This window comes from Callionymus lyra, chromosome 3 (genome assembly GCF_982586985.1).
Source record: "Callionymus lyra chromosome 3, fCalLyr1.hap1.1, whole genome shotgun sequence".
Taxonomy (NCBI): domain Eukaryota; kingdom Metazoa; phylum Chordata; class Actinopteri; order Syngnathiformes; family Callionymidae; genus Callionymus; species Callionymus lyra.
In genome coordinates, this window is record NC_141820.1 from 17,306,684 (window position 1) to 17,330,370 (window position 23,687).

A 23,687-nucleotide genomic window follows, 5' to 3' on the forward strand; every position below is an offset into this window, starting at 1 on the left:
CTGACAAACTTGATTGACACCTGCACCCTGCGGGAAGGGGGCGGGGCTTGAGCAGCAGGGGCGGTGCTCTGAGCGAGCGCGCGCGGGCGGCTGCTGTGGTTCCGCCGGCTCAGAAGCTGCAGGTGGACCGAGCGGTGCTGGTCCGGACGGCCCGAAAAAAAGAGGGGGAGAGAGAGAGAGAGAGAGAGAGAGAGAGGTCCCGTCTGTGCGAGATGTGTTGCGTCGAGACTTGAGCGAGTCAGAACCAGAACCGGGACTTTTCACAAGCTCGCGCTCCGCGCTCCGGGATGTTGTTGTGAGCCCAGTGGACCAGAAGGTTCTGCCGGCACCGAGGACCAGCAGAGGGATTATGGCTCTTCCCAGCTTTTCCTTCAGCCTCATGACGCTGGTGCTGACGAACCTGCACCTGAGCAGAGCCAACGACCGGCATGCGGTTTATTGGAACAGTTCGAACCTGCTGTGAGTATGACCCGCTTCACCTGAGACCCGCCTCACACCTGGACCCGGTCCAGCAGAACACACTCGACAAGTTCACGAGGATGAGTCAAAAGTGTCCAAAAACCTTGAGTTTGGATTGTTTTTAAAGAAACTAACTTCCAGAAACTCATTTCAACCAGAACCATATTTTGTGTGTCAGGTCCATATCATAGTTAACACGTGTTTAAATTATATTTTAAATGTCTTAATATTATTGCAAATATAGATCATTTTAGTCCAGCGAGTTCTACTACAAAGACACTGTTTCTTTAGCAGCATCACAGACATCACTCAATCATTTGCCGGAGCCAGGGTCTCAAGCAGCTTCCAATTACAGATTGAGATATGTTATATTTTGGATTGAGGAACTCTTTAAACCATACCAGCCAGTAACAAATACTGTTACGATATTTATTTTTAATTTGACTATTTTCTAAATTAAAGAACATTTTATATTTTACATTTAAATGCTGTACTTGCTAGCTTAGCTAGTGGCTAGCAATGCTAGCTGCAGTCTTTCTGACACTTACTGATAATTCTTTAAATCTACAATGAAAAAAATAAAAAAATAAAACTTTTTATCCTAATAAGACATGTTTACGAGAGGAAAATGAAATAAATGTCTCAAATAGAGTGAATCTAGTTGCTCTGTTATCTTTATTTCTGAGATGGAAATATGTTCTTTTCGAAATCTACAGTTGGATGATTTAAAAAATAAGAAAATTAGAAATGCCACCAGCATCGTAGAAAACATCCCGTGTTCCAAAGGTGAAGCCCACTCAGTGAAAAACAGATTTTAAATACTTCTTCCAAGAAAATATGAAAACATCAAACCAAACATAAATAACTTCTATAGGTAGGCGTCGGTTTGGAGTCAAAGTGAGATGTTGACTCCGTGTTAACACAGTCGATTCAAATGAAAAAAAGTGAATTTTTAAAAGGGTGTATAGGTTGTTTTTTTCTGGAAGATTTAAAAAGGTTTAAAATTTCTTATAAATCAAATGTCCGTCACCAGTGCGACGTACACTGTTGAAAAACACAATTAATCCATCATTGAAATCTAAATTAATAGCGATATTTCAGTCAGTTTCAGCCGTTATTGATCACTTATGTTTCATATGTCAAAACGTTTAATAATATTAGTGAAAAGGTAGTGATTTTTCAGAGCTCTGGGAGAGTCTGAAGAAAGGGGGTTGGAAGACCACCCTTCGTTGAAGATCAAAGCTTCATTCTTCACGTCAACATGGACCAGAACAAACGCTCATTATATCGGGTTATTTACCAGACTTTTGTTCTGATGATCTGACCAGCCTCCCCTCGTGCGCCGCCGATACATAATTCATTGCCGCATGAGTATGAATCTGCATGAGTTGTATAAATAATTCTCCTCTGCTGCACTCCTCATCCGTAATGTATGCGCTCGCACACACACACACACACACACACACACCTGACTCCGACAGTCCTGGTGCTTACCTCAGGAAAGCTTCCCAGGTGTTTCTACCTGCCAGCTCGGTGGGACGGCGATCGATGCGGGGTCTTTGCCGCCGCCTTTGTCTTCTCATTAGCTGGGAGTGGATCTCTGGTTCTTTTTATCTGGGCTCCTCACACCAGCCTTTTTTACAGTCAGCCCTCAGCGTCCTGCTCTGCTTCTGTCCATTTGTATTCACCTCAGACTCCAGTGTCTTCTATCTTACCTACTGTTTTCTTCCTTCTATATTTCTGCCGGGTCTCTCCAGACCTCTACGTTCCCCCCTTTCTCTGCATTCTTTTAACCCTTTCCCTGCTTCAACTTCCCCGCACAACACTTGACTATCAGCTGCGTTCATGTTGGAAACGAGTTTCTTTCATTTGGGTTCTGGAGTGTGTTTTGAATACATATGTGGTACAGATTTCACCCGACAGTTTCCCAATGAAACCCCATTAAAAATGTTTGAACAAAAGCAAAATGAAGCTTTAAATTTCATTTAACCTCTATATTGAACAGTGCTGTGTATTGGCAGGAATATGTTGATACGATACGTATCACTATACAATATACGATATATTGCAGGCAAAGTATTTGTAGTATTGTCGAGTAGTTGACTCTAGTGTTGCAGAATTTACCGACCACATGACTCTTGACGAAGTCGCGACTGCGTTCATTTCTTTTGAAACTAAAAGATGTCCAAACATCAGCTTTAAATTCTGCTGTAGTCGACCGTATCCTCTCGTCCACTGTCCTCGGTCATCGGGATCTTGCGGATTTCAATGTTTTATAAAGCTGCGGAGGATGAAATGACTGCCATCTAGTGTCCAGAAGTTTAATTGCAACATAAAAATTAATTCACCCTGTGAATATTTGCATGATAATTGTAAAAATGTAATTATTTTATTTTACACACACATTATTGAACTATAAAACATAAACAATAACAACATCGCGGGACAAATAAAGGATTATGATTCTGATTCTGAAATAAACAACACATAAAATATGATTTTCCAGCATAGAATGAAAACATTTTTTTAACTATCGCTTCATTGCTGTCGAAAGTCGAGACAATACACACAAGAATATTGCGATATATCGGCATATTGATATTTTATAATACTTCTATTAACACTCATGTTGCTGATATTTCATACAGTACGATCAGTCGTTTTCAAAGGCCACTAGATGGCGCTCTCTGCTCTATAATGTTTGTCTCCGAATCACCAATTTGATTTGTTTAATAATCCCATCATCTCTTGAGCTCTTGCAGTTATGACAATATAAACCTCATTAATCCACAACTACAGTAGCTCTTAATGATTGGTTGAATCTTGGACAAAATTGAAAGTAGAGTTCAAGGATTGCATGTCTATTTTAAAGTCAGAACTAATTTGATAAAAGTCAAGTAGACTCTACTTTTCCCCCCAACATTCCTAACATTTGATAAATCTGTGCTGCTAAAGGTGTTTTCTATTTTCGTTATGACTGTGTTGGAAAATTGGTTCCCCCGCTTGAGCCAATGCCAATGTAGCATTTAGCATCAAAATAAACTCATCGTTGAGTTTATTTAATTTTTGTTGGTAAAAATAGTATTTTTTAGCATGATAGTAGAATGCGATCTCATTAACGCACAGGAAAAATAGCCAGTTGCGCATGAATTCATCTGAATTTTGGTGTTTTAACTCAACCAATGTATAATAAAAAAGGGTTTGGAATATGTTTATCATTCGATAAATAACTGGAATTAAAAAAAAAGTACCATCACTGCTGATCTAGGGTAACATTAAAGTCAAACTTACTTCCTAAATCTATTAAGAATGATTTATATGTACAATGTATGTTTATGTACCTTGTATTACCACATCAGTCATTATTGTTGCACAACACAATAAACTATGACCATAATTGTCATTACCTCAGTTTAATGTAAAGTTATTTGGGTCATTTGGGTCGATGCCATCGTTACACTTCATTACTTGGAGTCAGCAATTTTCTAAACGCCAAACAGCTGTTCGTCACATCGTTCCCCTGGACTATGTAGTGTCAGTAAAGTTGTACATATATTAACAGAATAAAATACTAAACACTAGGCAAAACTGACACAATTCCCCCAAAATCTTACAAGGAAAAAGGTGTCGAAGGAAACCGTCGACGTGTGCAGCCTCATCACTCTCTCCACAGAAAAACTGCTTTTGCGAGACGAGGCGCGAATCTGTCACGAAATGTGACTAGTCTTGGTGTGAGTTAGTGGGCATAGTGTCAGAAAACGCCAGGTTGTATATCAATCAAATAACAGGACGGATCTTAGTCGCTTATTTCTAATACCATTTTCTTTATAATTTAAATACCTTTCTGATGGACTTATTGAGTCTACTGACTCCTTCAAGAAACATCTTAAGACTTTTTTATTTGTTCAGGCTTATCCTTGATTTTCTGGAACTCCTGTTGTGTTATCAGTTTTATCTTGATCTTTAAAGTATATATTTTATTGAATATTGTTTCGATTGTTTAAGTGCTTTGTGACCCTGGTCTGGAAAAGCGCTATATAAATAAAAATTACTTACTTACTTACTTACTTACCCCTGACCTAGACCAAAGTCACAATAAATGCTAATGCTACGTTAAATGAGCTTTTCTATGTTTCAGAACAAACTTTCCAGAGTCTCCCATTTACACATTGCTACACCATCCTGTGCGATCAGGTGCTAAGAGTCTTGCTCAGGGACGCATCAACACGAACATGCAATAGAAAACCGTGACCTTCGAGTCACATGGCAGCCTCGTCTTAGTGAGTGATGTTCGTTGAACTAACATTAGAGTTCTAACCTCCACACCTTCCCCACCCGCCGCTGCCATCATAATACTCACCGGGTGTCATTAACGCTCTTCCGGCCGCTAGGTTTTTTAAGCAATATTTGACTCTTTCGCTCGCTCGTGAAAAGTTGACTCTTGACTTTGACCGGTGACACGGTTCTGTGAGGAGGCGGTAATTACATATCAGCGGTCAGTGGTTATCTGAGAGCGTACGTTCCCTTCGCTGAACCTTCCGTGGAGGTACTGATGCACTCGCTCACTTCACATCCTCGCTTTACAACTGTACTTGTGTTCTTTGAAATCACTTTCACTCCAACTGCGGTTCTTTCATGCAGAACATCACTGTGGTTTAGCAGCGTCATCGCTCAGTCCTGAACGTCCACCCGTTTATAAGTCACTCTGGATACAATCATTCTCTGAATGACCCTCGATATATATCGCAATATTTGATGATTTGAGGCGAACTCAAGGCCGGCCTTTCTGGTTGATGTGGTAAGAAGGAGATTTGATGAAAAGCAGGTTCTTTCAGTCGGTGTGTTGCAGCTTTGATAGCCAATAATCAGAAAGAATTGTTCTGGGTTTAACGCCCAAGATTCAAAACATTATACAGCGATCCGACGACTGCCCAGGGTGACAATTATAGACATTATAGGATATTTAGCTGCTGTAATTCTACAGCTTCAGTTTGGTCTTTTGTTAAGATGGAAAAATACTGGGTAACTAATCATGTTGTGAAAGAATAAGAAACTTTACGTATATGATTTATTGTAACTCCATAAGAATATTGGTTTCTAAGTCCAGATGGATCGATGGTCCACAGAGTAGCACTATTTGGTTTCCTTAAAGTGATGGTTTACCCAAAATTCCACGTGGATCCACTATAATCCAGTCGCTTCATTAAAATGAACATTTTTTTTTTCTTTAACTCTGAAAAGGAAAAGATTACTTTGAAAATAATTCCAACCCTTTGACAACATTATGCTGAGTAGAAAAATAGGGAAGTTTGAATTTTAGGGGAACTATCACTATTTAATACATTCTACTAGGGCTGAACGATTATTGAAAATAATCTAATTGCGATTATTTTCCTAAATTTTAATGCATTTTTTCTCTAATACTGTAAATAATTCACTTTACAGTAAAATGTATTTCTTTGTGATTGTTAAGATGAAGTTTTAAAGCCGTTTTTAAGATAAATGCAACTTAAGCATACATTGAAATAATGGGAGAAGGTTCATTTGGTAACTTTAATTACACGTGTAAACAAACATAATATATTCACTGCAAATACTTTAAAAACTCCTGCAAAAACGTGGTAAAAAGTGTGATGTAAACATTTCTATTTATGAGTCAATAAAATAAATCACACAGACTTCAGTAAAGAAAAGTGCAAAGTCAGTCATTCTTCTTTTTCTTCCAGTGCATTTTTGCAGTTTCTCTTGTTACTATTTCAAATATAAGTGCATCTCCTGTCACACACATGAATATATATTATAATTTACACAATTTGAATTGTGGGATTGTACAAGGTAATACACTTTGGGTTAGAACACACACACAAACATGCCAGCAGCACGTCTCAAAGTCAGATTTACGAATCCATGTGCTGCCATCATCATATTAGACGAGTGGTTTTGTCAACTCAATGCTTGGTTTGTCTCAAAATTGTAGTCATACCGCGGTTTGAAGAGTTTGGTTGTGACAGTGATACTACATGTTGTTCCCTGTTGTTGAGACACTGGTAGCATTTTATCCACACAGTTGTCATATACTGCTGCTCTTTAGCTTCTGTAGACGTCAGTGATCAACTGGTTAGAGTTTCTGTTTACGTCTCTCGCTGGTTCTGCTCGGCTGCTCATAAGTCACGCGACTGCATGACGGCTCGAAAATGAAGTTAGCATAAAATTAAGACCTTTGCGATATAATAATCACATTTTTTAATATCGGGATTATATCGCAAATGCGATCAATCATCCAGCTTTTCTCTATATTATATTACTATTATATTATAAACCTTACCTAAATCCATTACCTCAACTGAGAAAAATCTCTAAACTTAGTAGAAAATTAAGTCACAACACGATCTGGCGCTTGTAATCCATTCTTTTTCTGCTTCTCCTTTAGACTATTTTAACAGTTTAGTTTCATGTCTAAACAAGAAGGATCTGTCTCGCCTGCAGTTAATACAAAACTCTGCAGTAAGAATTCTGACCCGCTCTAGTAGAAGAACTCACATTTCTTAAAACTCTTCACTGGCTGCCAGTTTCTTTCAAGATCAATTTTAAAACTCTGGTTCTTAATTTTAGATCTATTCATGGTCAGACCTTACATCAGTGGTCTTACACCCCAGCTCGGGCTCTGAGGTCCGTGGATCAGAATCCACTGATGGTTCCGCGCACCCTCCTAAGCTCCTAAGCTTTGGAAAGATCTTCCTCTCCCTCTACACTTGAAGGATCTACTGACTCCTTCAAGAAACATCTTAAGACATTTTTATTTGTGCAGGCTTTTCCCTGATTTTCTTGAACCACTGTGTTTGTCTTATTTATCTTGGCCTTTTAAAGTATATAGTTTTAAATGTGTATTGTTTTTGATTGTTAAAGCGCTTTGTGACCCTGGTCTAGAAAGGCGCTTTAGAAATAACCATTACTTACTTACTTACATTAAGAATACACTCTTTCTTGTCCTTCTTAATACAAATCATTTATTATTAGTTTTGTTGATGTTTTTTCATGGCAATAAATGAGTATTAAAATTAATTACCTGGGAAAAATTCATGGGATGCTTTGGTACTCTCTACTGGTTCTCATGCCTCGATAAACTCAAAGTGGAAGAAGACTGTTGGCATGACTTCTGTACGACTTGATGGAGCTCGACAGCATGATTGGTGATTGGAATTAGAAACCCTGCGCAGGTAATTTGAATCCACGTGGACCGTGGTTATTCATCATGTATTTTCGACACCTAATTGAAGGAGTCACTTCTTCCTGCATGTTGGAGTCACAAGTTGTTGTTTTTTTTTCCTTCAGAATCTATGACCGGAGTTGTCGCCGTGGCACGAGAACAGGAGGGTTTATTAAGCGGCGTCTCTCTCTGCCGTTCAAGCGTTGTAAATTGCACAGATTTTCGAGTGTCATAATCAGTGTCAGTCGCATCAATCAGTTTTAATTAGTCTTCCGTGGGGTACTACTCTATACGAAATCATATTCTCTGCGTGAAGGCTCGGCGTAGTTATTCATTATAATGCCACAGCACTTTCAGGGAAATTTGAATTGACATTTAGTAAAATGACTAATGCAGTCCGGATGTAGACGAGAAAACGGGCGAAGACGCAACGTGTATTCTTGGAAAAAAAAACAAACACGTTGAGCCTTGAGTGACACCTGACGTTGAAATGGTTCTGAATAATAATCTTTAAACCGAGGGTTGGCCAATTAAATATCCTAGGGGGCTACATTTTTTACCCCGACTGTCAAATGACTTGTACGACTGGAAGTAATTACCACCAGAGCTTATAGTCAGCTCTCAGAAACATTTATACATGAATAATTGTCTGTTTTGTATTTTTTTTTTTTCCAAATGAAAGGAAATTTTTTTGACGTTAACAATGTTTCCTTGTACCCTTTACTCAAAGAGCTCTGCCAAGACAAGTCATTTCAGTTTTCTTTGACTTGTGGAACTTGCTAAAAAAACATTTTAAACAGCGCTTTCAAAACCATTTGGATGCTTATGTGGCATTAAAACTCCACCTGTCATCGCCTTCTCTGTGCTTTAGGATCACTAAGAAGGGTTAGCATTCCTGCAAGGCAACTTTGAAGGTGTAAGGAAAATTCTAAATGGTGGCACTTTTAAATTGAAATGGTTGTCCACGTAAATGTTTTCTTGTTGTGTGGTTTTTATTGAATTTAATGTGTTTAGTGTATGGTCTGTGATTGTGTTGTATTGTGCTATTTTATTGTTTTCTTTGTGAAGCAACATTGAGTGCCCAGGTAGGCTCTTTTTAATAAAAGTTATGATTATTATAATATAATTATTATATTAAACCTTTTTTTTCTCTGGCTCCTCCTGGCGGGAAAATGAAATTTAACGCTTGAAAAAAACGCGATCTTTCCCCGGTTTCTTGTTTTCTTTTCTTCACAAAGCTTCAGAATTAATGACCAGAGGAGAGAAATCCTTCCAGGCTTCCTAACATTTCTATTTGTTCAGGCTTTTTCTCGATTTTCTGGAACTCCTCTGTTATTCTCTGTATTATCTTGACATTTATCTTGACCTTTAAAGTATATATTTTATTGAGTATTGTTTTGATTGTTTAAGCGCTTTGTGGCCCTGGTCTGGAAAAGCGCTCTATAAATATAAATGATTTACTTACTTACATCAGCCATGATGGAAATTAATGCAACCGTCGTCCCCGACCCACTGCAACCCTCCCAGGAAAAAATAAAATAAAATAACTAGAGACCAACCACGACAGAAACTATGAAATAATCTTTCATGTGAAGCTCTTATATTTGGTTAAATTATGCTCATTAATATCTCACATCTGGTTCGTCTATAGGAGGCTTGAAAGCTTTACAATGGTCGTGTCACACACAGCGGCGAGGTCATTAGACGGCGTTCTGATGGCGTGACACAGTGCGCCCCATTATGGAGATGTGGCCCATCTAACCAGCGAGGCTAAACACCTGATGGGAGGAGTCGGCGCAGCCAGTGCGGCGCCTCTGCTGCTACCAGGCGCTCTCAAGATGTTCCACATCTTCCCGGCGTAATTGGCAGATGGCCTCCGATGCGATGATTTAATGGCCTGTGTGTGTGTTTTTTTTCCTGCCTCAGCCAGTCATTAGGAAGGACATCTGTAATGAGTTGGCACCGACCACCGCTGTGAGACGGAAACGGGGAGCGACACTTTGCAAACGGTAGTCGGGGAAACGATCAAAGCCACATCGTGGAGTGACGTCTCTCCGCAGCCGCCGTAACCACGTTTTTCAAAGAGTCTTTCCGAACGCAAACCTCCGGTTAACAACTTGAAATGGCGTAACTCGAGGAACAGCCGACGAGATCACTCGTGGGGGACTCCTCGACAATCCCCGCATGACTCCCGAGACTCGCGGGAGGATGCTAGCTGAGCGCGATCACAGACAGACGATCTTCGGCATCCGAGTCGTCGCGCTGTAGCAGCTGTGCTGTTACATGTGTGCAGCAGTTCTGCGAGGAAAAGGGTATAAAAAAACATCAGGCCTGACCAGAGCGTGTCTGTAAAGGCCACTACTTTCATAGATTCTTCATTTCCTCAGTTCTCTCCTGAGCTCGGTGACGGAAGGAGGGATGTGCTGCATCAGTGAGCAAGTGAGGCCTTCAGCTGCTCCGCCATGCGTGACCGAAGAATGATGGAAAAATGACCAAGAGCCTGCTGCCTGTGAAAGTTTACTGCCTATCAGTATTCTGCTGTCGTCCTCCAGGGACTCCTCTGGTACCTGTAAGCTGGGCTTTATTAGAGGAATTTACATTTGTGGTACAAACACTAGCGATACTTTTTTCTCAACCGATTCTAGTAGAGCTGTGTATCGGCTATGATGCGTATCAGGATACACTGGCAAAGATAAGATGTATTGTGATACTGTAGGAACCAAAACATACTTTTTGTATTGAAGTACTTTCCTTTGGTGTAACGGAATTACCACAAAATGAACACAAAAGATGCCCAAATATAAGCTTTGAGAGCTGCTAAAGTCTACCGTCTCCTCTCGTCCTCAGTCATCTGGCAAGATCTCGATGTTTCTTCAGCTGTAGAGGAGGTAATGACTGCTGCCATCTAGCAGCCGGAAGTTTAATTGCAACTTAACAATGAACACAACGGGAATATTTGCATTTTAACTTTAAATTATAAAGAAAATAAACAATTGTATTATTCACACTTTATTGAACTATGAACCATAAAAGAACACTGGTTATACGTACGATATGATTTGCAAGAAAAAAATACACTGCTGTTAAATAAAGATACTAAGTATTGTGGGGAAAAAAATTGGGAAATATTTATTTGACCTGTAGTTTCTACATCAGGATGAAGTATGTCTTGTAAGCTGTCAAATGTCTAAAACATGTACTGAATGTGTTTAAAACACTTTTCAACAAGATTTCGAACCAGCTTTAAAAACTACCTGGTAAATTTTTTTTTTAATCTGAATAACTCCCTTTATGATTGTATAGAATTTATATACAATACTATCTTTTAACTTGTCTGTATATAAATGAAAACACATTTTTTATAAAGTCTTCCTTTTTGCTTACCATTAGGGTAAAATACTTTTCCCCAAACAAATAGATTTTAATGCAAAGGAACTTAGTCAAGAAATACTCCCAAATAGGTAATTTCGATTCAACGATAATAGCCGTTGCAAACATTTCAGAATTTTTTTTCTTTACCTGAAATTAAAATTATTATTGCCAAAAATGATCGATGATGAAAGATTTCCACATAATTAGTTTTAAAGTCAATAAAGGACCACATGTGGCCCCCGGGGCCAGACAGGATTATACATGATACCATCAAGGCTATTCCAGATGGAATGGAACTAAAATAGAACCTCCAGGCTAATATATGATCACCAGTTGATGTTTTTTATATTTGAGCATTACTGGTGAGAGGTCTACATGGACACCAGAACGAAGCACCCTAGGAAAGTTCTCAACCCTTTTCCTGCGGTCTTCTTTGTTCCAACACGACTTGGCGCCGTGACCCTGATGAGGTGTCGTCAAAAACAACAACACCCCTCGCACCACCTTTCGCTGCAGCAAAAAATAAATGATCGCCTTGACAAATGGCTTCTCGCAGGTACACACCGGCTTAGTGATCAATGTTGAGCCGAGGTGCCGACTTGCTCAACAAGCTCATTAACTTGTCGAGTGTGTGTGTGTGTGTGTGTGTGTATGTGTGTGTGTGTGTGAGACACCGGGGTGGCGGTTCTGACGCCCTGTAGGGAGAGTTCATAGATGTTTAGTTGCAGGAGAGGGGATCGTTACGGAGGGATGACGAGTGACTGAGCGGCCGGAGGTAATGAGAAAACCTGAAGATGGATGGAAGGAAAGAGGAAGAAAGTGAAACGTGGGGAAGTGAAAACTCCGCCAGGAGAGTCTGATCGTGTCGGCCCTGCAGGATGTCGAGGGTTATTCGGCGTCAGCGGCTGATTTTTTTTTTTGGGGGGGGGGGGGGGGCAGATGTAGACGGAGGGAGCTGATCCGTGTTAATGTAGACACGAGCTCGGTCGTCCATGTGGTCCACAGACGGCGTCCCGGGCTCGGCGCCCGTCGAGCTGAGAGCGATATATACCTGAAAACGTTGCACGTCCGTCCGCCTGCAGCGCCGTCTTTTGTCTGCCGCTGCAGCGAGGCATACAGATGCATCCCGTTCATTAGGATTCCGTTTGCTTTTTCGCATTCATTGTTCCACACAAGCTCCCGAAGCGGCTATAGATGCTGTCTTTTCTTCCGGCTGCCTCGCCACCATAAATCATACAGAACAAGTGAGACGGAGACGCAGGGAAGAAAAAAAAAAAAAAAAAGAAGAAAAATCATGAAATATTCATTAACGCAAAAGAGTTTTTGAATTTTTTTTCAATGGGTTACTTTATGTGTTATTTAGAACTGAAAACTTTTGTCTTGAATTCATGTTTGAGGAACTTTGCCTTATACTTTTTGCCAAGTTACTTGTGACTGTTGCCGACTTCCTGCTCCTAACATTTCAAACTAGAGACGCCTGTTTAATGCAGAATCTGTTGAATAATAAAATAAATGCGACTGATCACAGTCCTCCTCACCCTCGCCTTAGGCACTATTAAGTCGAGCAGTTCCCTGCATCGTCGCTTCCTACGTCCTAACAAAAATACACCTTTGGAAACCTGTCCGAAACAATATTGGTATTTATCATCAGGGAAGTTTTATCCATTGAAAACATGTCAATTTGCTGCTTGGATGTTATACTTCCTGGCAACAGATAAACCCTAAAATGTTCTTTATATAAATAGTGCTGGGCAAGTTGAGCTTTATTATTATTTTTTGTTGCTAATATTCATAATTGGTTATTCTTTGTGGTGTTCATTAGTAGTTTTTAATAGTGGTGGACTAATGAAGCTTCATGAAGCAGTTGTCTAGAGGTCAGTAGGTGGCGCCATCAGTTTAAAAATGATGTTTCATTGGAACAGTTGTTTAAAACAAAGTGCAGAGACCGCCATCTAGTGGACTCTAAAAATAATGACACTGCTTCATGAAGCTTCATCAGACCATCACCAGTTTTTACCATTATCTCATTCAATGACTTGGGATTATTGGCAATATTTTCTGTTGTATTTAACTAACATGAACACTGTTTTCTTTAGGATTTAAACAAGACACACATAAGAACTTTGATCACGGTTTTATTTTGGGTTGATGGGTTGACATGTATTTACACACGGCAAACAATCTGTTTAACTATTCGTTTGTTGCAAGGCACTTTAATTTAATTAAATATTGAATAATGATGTCACTTTAAAGAACCTTTTCTTTGCCTTTAAACATGCCTTAACTTTCGGCTCAATTTTGTGTGAGCAGGACCGTAGCTCCGCTTCATTCGTTACAAGTCTCTTCTTAGCGACGGGTTCACCTGTAACCTGGCGTCCCTTAGCAACTGGTTTAGTACTAAAAGTTTCTGCTGTTGCTCTAGAAATGTCCTGTTTTCAGGTTAGGATTGTTGCTCTGGATAGACAGAGAGAAACATAGATGGATGGATGGATGGATAGATGGCTATAGAGAGATAGATATACTGTGTATATACAGTATATATATATATGTATATAGTGAGAGAGAGCTATAGAGGGATAGAAATAAAGATATACTGTATAGATGTACAGCTAGAGATATAGATATATATAGATATAAGGATATACTGTATATATTGGTTATATATATATATATATATATATTTAGATAGATGGATGGATACTTTGTAGATCCCTGGAGAAGAAATGTGTCCAGTAGCAGTAATACATACATCCAAACATACATCCATAAAACATAGAAAAACAATCAAATGTATACAATAAAATGTGTAAATTATTCATCAACAAACATCTAAATACTGTAGATAAAAATGTTAATAAAAATAGACACAAAAAAAGGGCCGACTGAGATGATCACCAACAGCAAACACTTTCTGCAAAACTATTACTTGCCCATTAAAAAAAATTAATGCTGACTTTTCAAATTGAAAATGTGAAATCTTGAGCATATTTTCATAGAAGAGGTCGACAGTTTAGCACTAGACACGTTTATCTTTTCAATCAATATTGGATTTCTTTATTTTTTAAGAAAATTGAATTGCTCACGTCCTGTTAAGAAGAATATAAAAACGACAAATTAGAAAATGATGAAGGCTCCACAGTGATGTAATTCACATTTGATCAAATTCTTGGAGATTTGAAGAAGCTCCTTCTATGCTAATGTTTAGTATCAGGGATCTGTAATTTCTATTACCTTTCCCCTCTTCGTAGAAAACGGTTCTGACTCCCTCGACGGGAGCTTCCACGTCTGACCGTGTGCTGAGAACTTGGAGAGGGAGGGGATGAAAAAAAAAAAAGAACAATTCACGGATCTCTAAGAAATCCATTACCAACACTTGTGTCCCTGGTTTGTGAAAACTCCATTTATCTGGGAGCCACGGGAGGGAGTCTGATCACAGGCAGGTGGAATCCATTTCAGATTCACTGATTTGAATGCAAATGCTTTCAACAAAGAGGGATTTCCAACTTTCAAGCCTCCCCAGTACATCACACCCGCAGTGTGTTTTTGTGAGTCTCTCACCCACCGGGAAATTACTGAGCAGCTATGATGGAAGTGGCTGCCATGTTGAAGGAAGATCAAAGCCGCTGATAGGCCGACGCTCATCCCTTCAGGTCTGGCTATTTGGGAAATGGGCCTTGTTACGCTACATGGCCCGGAAAACCGATATGGCAGCCAGGGTTGGTGAAATAATTTGTTTTGTTATTGAAGCAGAAGGCCTTTTCGCTGAGTTACGGCCGTGGAGGCGACCCAACTGGCAGCAGAGTCATCAGCGCTCACGTCGAAAACAAGGCGACTCGGGTCTCTGTTCTGTCATATCGGGTTCTCGTCCCTTCAGGTCCGGTCAGAGCTCTCTGCCTCCACGGTGCTTAGCAGCTTCCCAGACGATCAAAGCTGCTTTTCCAACGGGTACGAGGGCAATTTCAAAATGTGAGAGTGCCGTAATTGGCTTTTCTGTTATAATTGAGATTTTCCCATTGAAGATGTAATTATGGGAAAAAAAAAGGTTTGAGAACCTTTAGCAGCCGTTGTCTCAGTAATGAGAACATTTGAAGAAAATTGAAATCACTCCTCACTTCTGTGGCCTGGCAGTCGTCCCCGAGCAGCACGAGTGACCGGTTGTATCGACTGAGGGAAATCAGGATGTTGAAATACATCAGTGTCTTTGGAGATGGAAAGTCACGTCTATTCGTCACACTGGAAGGTACTGTACCTGTGATGGATAAAAGACGGTTTAAATGGTCACTTAATAAAATTGTACCACTTTGTCCTTCTGAAGGATAATCACGGTTCAGGATCTTCGGCCGATACATCTTTTGTTCATCACTTTTATAATTATAGTTTTACACAAGCGTCCTGGGTATTTATGAAGTTAATGTCTTGAGAATTTTTAACGTCTTTTGAATTGTAATCAAAGTTAAAATGATATGACACAATTCTTACAATAAAAAACTTGCACATTTTGACTTTTATTATTCAGGTTTCTGTAGTTTGAACTCTTAGGACTTAAAACAGTTTCTGAACTGAAACTTATATTTCATTTGAATAGTTTTGACTTGGACTAATATGTGAAATAACACTGTTCAGCTATTCTTCTAATTGCAATAAAATCACTTTCAGACTCACTTTCTACTCAAACACTCTACAACTAGACATGTTTTCTTACACCGGTTTCTCTTCATCTCACTCCCTCTCAGTGAACTCATCCATACAGATGCTGTTTTTCTCCGCCATCACATGCCATTACTCATTGTTCATGAGTTATTAGTAGTTGCAAACGTATTATTATTATTAGAAATGTAAATCTCATTGTAATTTAAACATGAAATGAACCAAATGATACGTTTGATTTTTGGCCCATATGAATAGATTTGACTTTAGTGCTTTATCAACCATGTAATTGGTGAAGGCATCGTATACTTAAACAATTTGTTGCTGGATTATTTGCTACTTTCACAGTGTCATAATGGTTACACAAATTTACAACGGGATGTACATTTCAACACCTCAACGTACCACACTGTCGTCTGAGTTTAATCTGGTGTTATTTTGATAACTTACTTTCTTCTTGTTATGCTCTTGAGGTAAACATTAAATTATCTTTGATGGAAAATTACTGAGCTAGAGTGTTATTATTTACTTAACCACACATATTTGCTTCTAGCAATCATTGCTTTTGTTTCAAACGTATCTCATCCTGAGCAGGATGATTCTAAATGACTCGTAATAGAATAACTCGGATAAGCCATCAGGAAGAACACTTACCGTCCTGTCCTTCATCTAAGATCAACTGTAAGTAAGTAAGTAAGTAATTGTTATTTGTATAGCGCTTTTCCAGACCAGGGTCACAAAGCGCTTAAGCAATCAGAACAATATTTAATAAAGTACATACTTTAAAGGTCAAGATAAAACTGATAACACAACAGGAGTTCCAGAAAATCAAGGAAAGGCCTGAACAAATAAAAACGTCTTAAGATGTTTCTTAATGGAGTCAGTAGACTCCATCAAGCGCAAAACTGTAAATAAATTCAGCCAGTTGTGACCTTCTTATTGTTTCTCTCTGATAATGGGTAACTTACGATGGGGCATAAAGATGCAACCGAAACAGTTCTTGCTCAGAGAAAAATCTGACAAACATGAGAATTTAAGTTCTGTATTACTCTCTCCTCGTACAAGTAAAATTGGTGTGGCCAAATCGTATTCCTTGAGTTTTAGCATTAAGTCAGTTTCCTCACCTGACAATACTTATGTATGTGTCCTTGGACGTCTCATCCTGCTTCTGCTATGAACACACTTGACAGCTAAAAGTTGGTCAGTAGGTCCGTGTGCTTCTCTCCTCGTCATTTAATCAGGTCTCGTGTTGGCTTAAAAAATCTATTTGAATTCATTTGCTGCCTTGAAGTGTAAATTCGCTAATGGTTAATACATGAGGCAGAACCCGTGTGTAGTGTTGGCCATGACACACACACTCACTCACACACACACACACACACACACACACACACACACACACACACACACACACACACACACACACACACCACACACACACACCTACTTGCTCGGTGTTTTCTCTCTGTGATTTATACCAACTTGTGACTCACTTTGCTTCATTGGCGTCCTCCATCGACAGTTGGGCTTTTCCTGTTCATTTGTTTCGCTCTCTTTCTTCTCTTTTATCACGGGCTGTTGTTGAAAAGACACAGCGGAAAACAATCGCCCACCAGACACACTTTTCTCCAAATCCTCATCTGGTTGTGTGCCAGCCTGCGACACAGCTTTGTTTGTTGAGGTGTTAGTGCGGTTTGTTCAGCTGTTTGTCAGCAGGTTGTGTACTGTATGATACTAGTGACCAGTGTGGGGGGAATAACGGCCGCTTCCTACATGACATCTTTGATGTCGGCGCCTTTGTCGTCCTCAATGATGGTGCGTAATGCTGCATGAGTCAGGACTGACAAAGTGTGTGAAGCTCAGATCCTCCGTGAGCTGTGTGGGTGTGTGGAATATCAATGTCCTGCTGGTGTGTCTTTACATGTGTGTTGGTTACTAAGTGGCGTTTGAGTTTTTGGATCCTAGCAGTTGAGAAAATGTAGGGAAGTCATGGTCCAAATGCTGCCAGTGCAACACCAGGTCGTTTGTGTGTACTTAATAGCATAAGGTTTATGGGACGGCTGGACCTCATACTGTGCGTCATTTAACAAGTTTGCCGGTACAATTCGAAACACAACATTTACATTAGAGACTGTGGTTGACAGCAACGTGACTGTGGGGAAAAAAAGCAGAAGAAACCAGAGCAAGAAACTGACCCAAACAACTGTTATTATTCCAAGATCTTTAAAGAGGCTCCTTGGATTGTGGTTGAGTTATAAAAACAAAAGTTATTAAACAAAGAAAAAATAATAAGACCAGAAAATCGACAGTAAATAACAACTAGATACTCATTTTTCCGCCTGGAACCACGAACAGCTGGAGACTAAAATGAAGTAAAAGTGTGTCTACAAATATGATAATTACCGTTATTTTTACCACCGGGGAACCATCGAGACCTTCCCCGACAATCGGTTCATCATCACAGGAGGGAGCAGGTGGCAGGGATTGAAAGGTTGTGGAAAAACTAGTAGGAGTTTTGTCGTGGCTAGCTTGATAGCTTGATATTAGCCTTGGTTATCACCAAAATAAATGGATTTATATACTGTGTATATATATATATATATATATATATATATATATATATATAAAGTAAGTGACTACTAGTTTTTTATATGAAGTACTGAGGTTTACACCAGAAACGGTCACAACAAGAGCATTTGTTTTGTGAACAAATGTACATGCTGTATATGACAATGGCGCAACAGAGGTTCCCAGACATTGCAGTTGCATTGTTCTGACACTGTGTGGAGCAATCGAGCGTTTTGCGGCTTTAAGACAGAACTTAAAGTAAGTAAATAGGCTTGCAAATGTTTATGTGCGTTATATGTTTTAGAGCAGCAGCAAAGCTTCATTCTTTTTTCTCATTTTACAGGCTGTAGTTATTCTTAGGTAGTCACGTTGTAAAGTGATCCATGTAAACTAAGTCCGCATCAGTCGTCACCGGTGGTTCCCTCTAGATTCTCGTCCACCTGCATGTATTTAGAGACGGTTTCTGCCGCGCTGCTGTTTCTCGTCAGATCTCACCTTGTGTGGAGTCAATAGGAAGTCCCCACGGGCCCTTCGCTTAACCGCAGTGCTGTGTGTGGGAGGCGAGTGGGCAGCACCGCCCCGTGACCTCCGCCTAATTTATCGCTCCATTGTGAGTGAGTCACTGCCACTGAGTCATTATTGAAAGAGCTGCTGTTGTTGTTGTTCAGGTAGCGTTTGTGCACCTCCGTGTGAGCGCGTCCTGCAGCCTACAGTGTACGTTCATGCACTGGTGTATGGATGGCCATGATGAATGGAGTTGCTTTTGCAGCACTTGGATGGGATTCTGTGCCACTTCCCAGGAGGAGAGAAAGTGGTGAACGTTACAACAAAAAATAACCTGGAGGAAGGGATGGTAGGGGGAGGGAAGAGCAAGTGAAACGAGAGGGAGGTAGAGTTAAGTCTGAGCTACGAAGGCAAAGACAGGAGCAGCAGAGAAGGAGCATCTGTACGGAGAATATTAATGTCGGGGATCCTGCGCCGCCTCGGCTCGGGCTTCGCCGGATGCGTCTGGACGAGGAGTTTGGTGGGATTTGCAGAGGGTGAAGTTGTTTACAGCAGAGTTCACGATGAAATATATTATATATAACTACGTCTTCTGAGGTTTCGTCGTAGGTTTGTTCGCTGCATTGCAAAACGACAACATAATAAGTCGTGAATTAATTTAGTTCTAGGGTGTTTTAGATGTTTCTCTACTACCATCTGGATTCAGGAACGCTTTAAAGGTTACTTCACTCACCTCTGACCACCACACTGAGAATGTTTTAAAGGTTTTACAAATAAATAAAATGTTTATTCCTCTATTCTTAACAGCCAAAACATTTAAATACTCCATTGTAATCTTTGAGTTTTGAAACTCTCTAGTTTCCTTTTTTGGTCCAATATAATGCAATAATAAGTATGTTTAAGCATGTTTAAAGATCATCTCTGATGTGTCAGCAGGATTGATCCAACAGTTGTTTTCAGTGTTCCTTCATTTTTTGTACATTTATCTAACTTAAAGATATAATGATTTATATTTATTTAATTATAAAACAATTACCGTCTTGTTTACGTAAACTGTAGTTACACCAAAAACGTATTGTCTACGCTAATTTTAATTTGTAACGTATATATATTGATGTTTCGAGGAGACCACAGGTCGAATAAAATCTTAACTTTTATTTTCTTTTAAACTCAATTTATTTTTTAAAGAAATGTGTTTATTATTTTTCAGCATAAATCAACCACTTCAGCTCAACGGTGTCTGGAGATGGTAAAATCTTTGTTAGTTTTCCTCGGCTTCGGGTCACGTGGGGTATCAGCTTAGGAAAGGAGGCCCAGACTTTCCTCGCCCCTTGCTTCCTCATCCAGCTCCACCTGGGGGACCCCAAGGCGTTCCCAGATCAGCTGTTGAGACATAGTCTCTCCACCTTATCCTGGGTCTGCCCCGTGGTCTCCTACCAGTGGGACATCAACTGAGCCACCTCAACTGACTCCTCTCTCGCTCGATTCTTCCCACACTCGTGAACAAAACCCCAAGATACTTAAACTCCTCCACTTAGTGCTGGATCTCATCCCCAAAACCGGGAGAAGCCTTCCAACCTTGTTCCGACCGAGAATGTACGTTTGCAAAGATACATTACCATCAGACAAATACTCGCCCCGTCTTCTATCTCTGTCGTCCACACTTTAAACATCCGCCCACATTTCTACGGCTGAAAAGATAATTAATATTTAGAGGCGCTGGTGCAATTACATCTCACTTCTCTCTGCAACATTGTGTGTGTGTGTGTGTTGTTGACTGTATGCTTGTGAGTTCATGTGGGAGGATGCGAGTGTGTTTTTCCAACTGTGGATAATTTTTGAATGACAGAAATTTGAGGACATTCTTTGTGTGGGAAGTATGATGTGAAAAATAATGATTTTGTTTTTGAGCTTGTGTGTGTGTGTTTGTCGAGGGGATATGATTTCATGGTAAGTTTATGTCTACAATGTTGAGAATGAATATGGTTTTGTGTGTGTGTGTGTGTGAATGTGTGTGTAAGCACACGGCGCAGCAGTACTTGTTGTGTCTGTAAAACATTTCTGGAGTGTGCTCGTCCTCATTATGAAAACCTGGCTGCCCGGAGGCGAGCCTGTGCCCTGGAACACCTGCTCCGCTCGCTCGTACAGATAAAACAACATTTACCTTCTCACTTGCTGTTATTTATCTTCCACCTCGTTCCATTCATATCGTTTACTACCGGGTTTCATTTGCACACGTGCGATGAAGCTCCGAGTGTTCAATTGTCGACTGTTGTGTCGTTACTGTTGTCGCTGTGTGCGCTCGACAATGAACATCCAGAGTAAAGAGCGTCAGCGTGTGAGCAGTATGGCTGCAGGCTGCACTTATCTGTGGACGTGGGCTATATTCGACGACACATTCTGGTCGCGTACAAAAGCTCCGTGTCAGAAGATGACTGCGACCTTCGACCCCTGTTGATACTAGTCCAGTATATATAGACCAGCATTAGACATGTTTAGATTCGACTTTTTTATCCAGTCAACAAAAATAAAGATCAATAAATCTCTCCAAGTAAGACGTGATATTTCTTCTCTGGCGACTGTTTTCCATCTCTCGCTAACGCTTTTTTTTCTTCTTCTAAATGTTGGCTGTGATATCAGGCACATTGGGTTAAGAAAATGGAGAATTCATTCAGAGACTACGGGGGCTGAGTGTGTGTAGTGAAAATGACGAGCACAAATTGGAAGAATAATCATTTGAAATTGAAATTATTAATCGGAAACAACCCTGAAGCAAATGTGTGCCGTAGAGATCTACAGCTGCTCTTTTTAATCGCCTGTGATTGAACTACCGAGAGATATTTTAAAGCTGCACGACAAGAGCCTCCGTCTTGTTTTTGGTAGACAAAAATACATGCAGTTTTTGGCAATGGCGCAACAAAGATTTTTTACAGGGAAGCTGTTTTAGAGGGAGGTGGAAAAAGCACTTATGCAGTGTTGCTTTAACAATAGATGTATGCAGAGTTATGATTTATGAAACCATGACAACAGATTGTCTCATCACGTGCTTGGAAACACTACCGTCGGCCATTGTTGCTACAGACCTCCATCTTTAGGCAAAACCAGCTAAACACGATCCGTTCTTTCGTCATCTTGACATGAATTTGATGTTTTGACATCAACATGTGCAGCAGGTGTTTGTGTAGCACTGGGCTGCAGAGTGTCGGGGTGAGAAAAGAGAGAGTTCCATTCCTCAACAGGAGGAGGTACAAGCGCCTCCGCTCGCTGCAGCTGCAAAGGAGAACAAGCGAGAGCTTAGCGATGTCAGGGGGAGAATGTTTACAGCCCGGGGTCATTGTATATACGATGGGAAAAGCAAGTGTGACAAACGGAAACAGCGGCAGATGGATTCCCGCCGTGGAAATTGCTCCGACACCGGCGTGTTTATTCCCAAACGCTGGAAACATAGTGAGTCATGATGGAGAGAGGAGAGAGAAGCCGCATATAATCAAAGTGAATCTGTGGCTGTCGTATATTTCATCTGCAATATTGAGCCGTCTCACTTACATGTCCATCTTCATAAATCCTCCCGTAAGCCTCGCCAAGATGAAGATTGACTCGCCTCTTCGGGATTGACATTTGCAAAATAAAAACTGATTCCGCTCTCTGAATTTAAAGGCCGTCATCAATTCCTTCAGAAATACCGCGTTCAAGATTGAATCCGTCTTCATTGCACATGTTGATGGACACTGAAGAAGGAGACGCACTTTATTTTTACTATATGGTATCTTCAAATGATCTGCTCCAACAAAATAGATATAGAGATTTTATTTTTTAATTATATTATTAAGTATTTTCATCATGGTTAATAAAACTGAAACTAATATTAATTACTGAAAAGTTGATTTTTCTATTCACTACTGCTTACGTCCTACCCGGCAATTTTGTGGTTACTAGTATAAGTTCTCCTTTATGTTCTTAAAATAAATAGTTATCACCACTGAAAAGCTTCAATCTGACTGTCAGCCCCTCTTCTTCACCTGCTTCATCTTAGCCCTCCACATCTCTGGCTTCTTCTTCTCCCCCCTCTCCCCTCACTCTCACCCCAGATAACTATATCATCAGCAAACATCATGGTCCATGGCCAGTCTCTCGCTCAGAATAAGAAGCAAATAGTGCTTCTCTTAAATCCTCTACTTGTCGGACTCTAGGTGGAATAACTCATAAACGGATAAACCTTTTTAAAACGACTTTTTAGGAATTGTAAAAAATATTTTTGAGGTGTAGAATTCCAACTTGCTCTCTTGCTTCAGCACAAGCATGAATAACTCTTTCTTGTTGTTTTATTAACCACCAAATTCTATATTTCTGCTGCCACCTGCTGTGCGATCACACTTGTTGCTGTTGACAACGTTTCCACCAGAGACCCAGGTCACACTGGAGGGACTATGTTTCTCAGCTGGTCTGGGATCACCTCGGGGTCCCCCCGGGAATAGCTTGCAGATGTAGTTGGGCCGAGGAAGGTCAAGGCCTTCCTGCTGAAGCTGCTGCGCCCGCGACCTGAACCCGGATAAGAGGAAGAAGACGAGATAAGGAAAAAAACAATTCTATAGAAGGTTTTTTTGAGGCTCGGTGTGGGTTCAGGGGGTTTTCAACCATTTTACAAATTAAATCTATATCCATCCATAGGTTTGGTACACACTTTTAAAACAATTTAATATATATTATAATAAATGATAAACGATATTCCCCTGATACACTTGGTTCTTCGATCATTACTAATGGGGAAACAAGAACAGAAACAAAAAATTTAAAAACAAGATGTTAGTTTAAAGAAAAAAAAGGCTTCGCTGCCGACAACTTCTTGAAGAAAAAGTTTAGAGGAAGATGAATTTCTCACATTCGTAACCACTTCTATCTTGTTATTTGCAATTCATGAAGCAGGTTTTAA

General features: G+C 40.1%; 1 protein-coding gene across 1 annotated transcript in view; it reads left to right on the top strand.

The window, feature by feature from the left end:
* Nucleotides 1–233: 233 nt before the first annotated feature.
* Nucleotides 234–23,687, top strand: part of efna3a (ephrin-A3a) — a 90,462-nt gene continuing 67,008 nt past the window's right edge. The window contains exon 1 of the mRNA XM_087786714.1: nucleotides 234–459. Coding sequence (XP_087642840.1) covers nucleotides 350–459 — 110 coding nt within the window. The 5' untranslated portion in view covers nucleotides 234–349. The remainder of the gene's footprint in view (nucleotides 460–23,687) is intronic.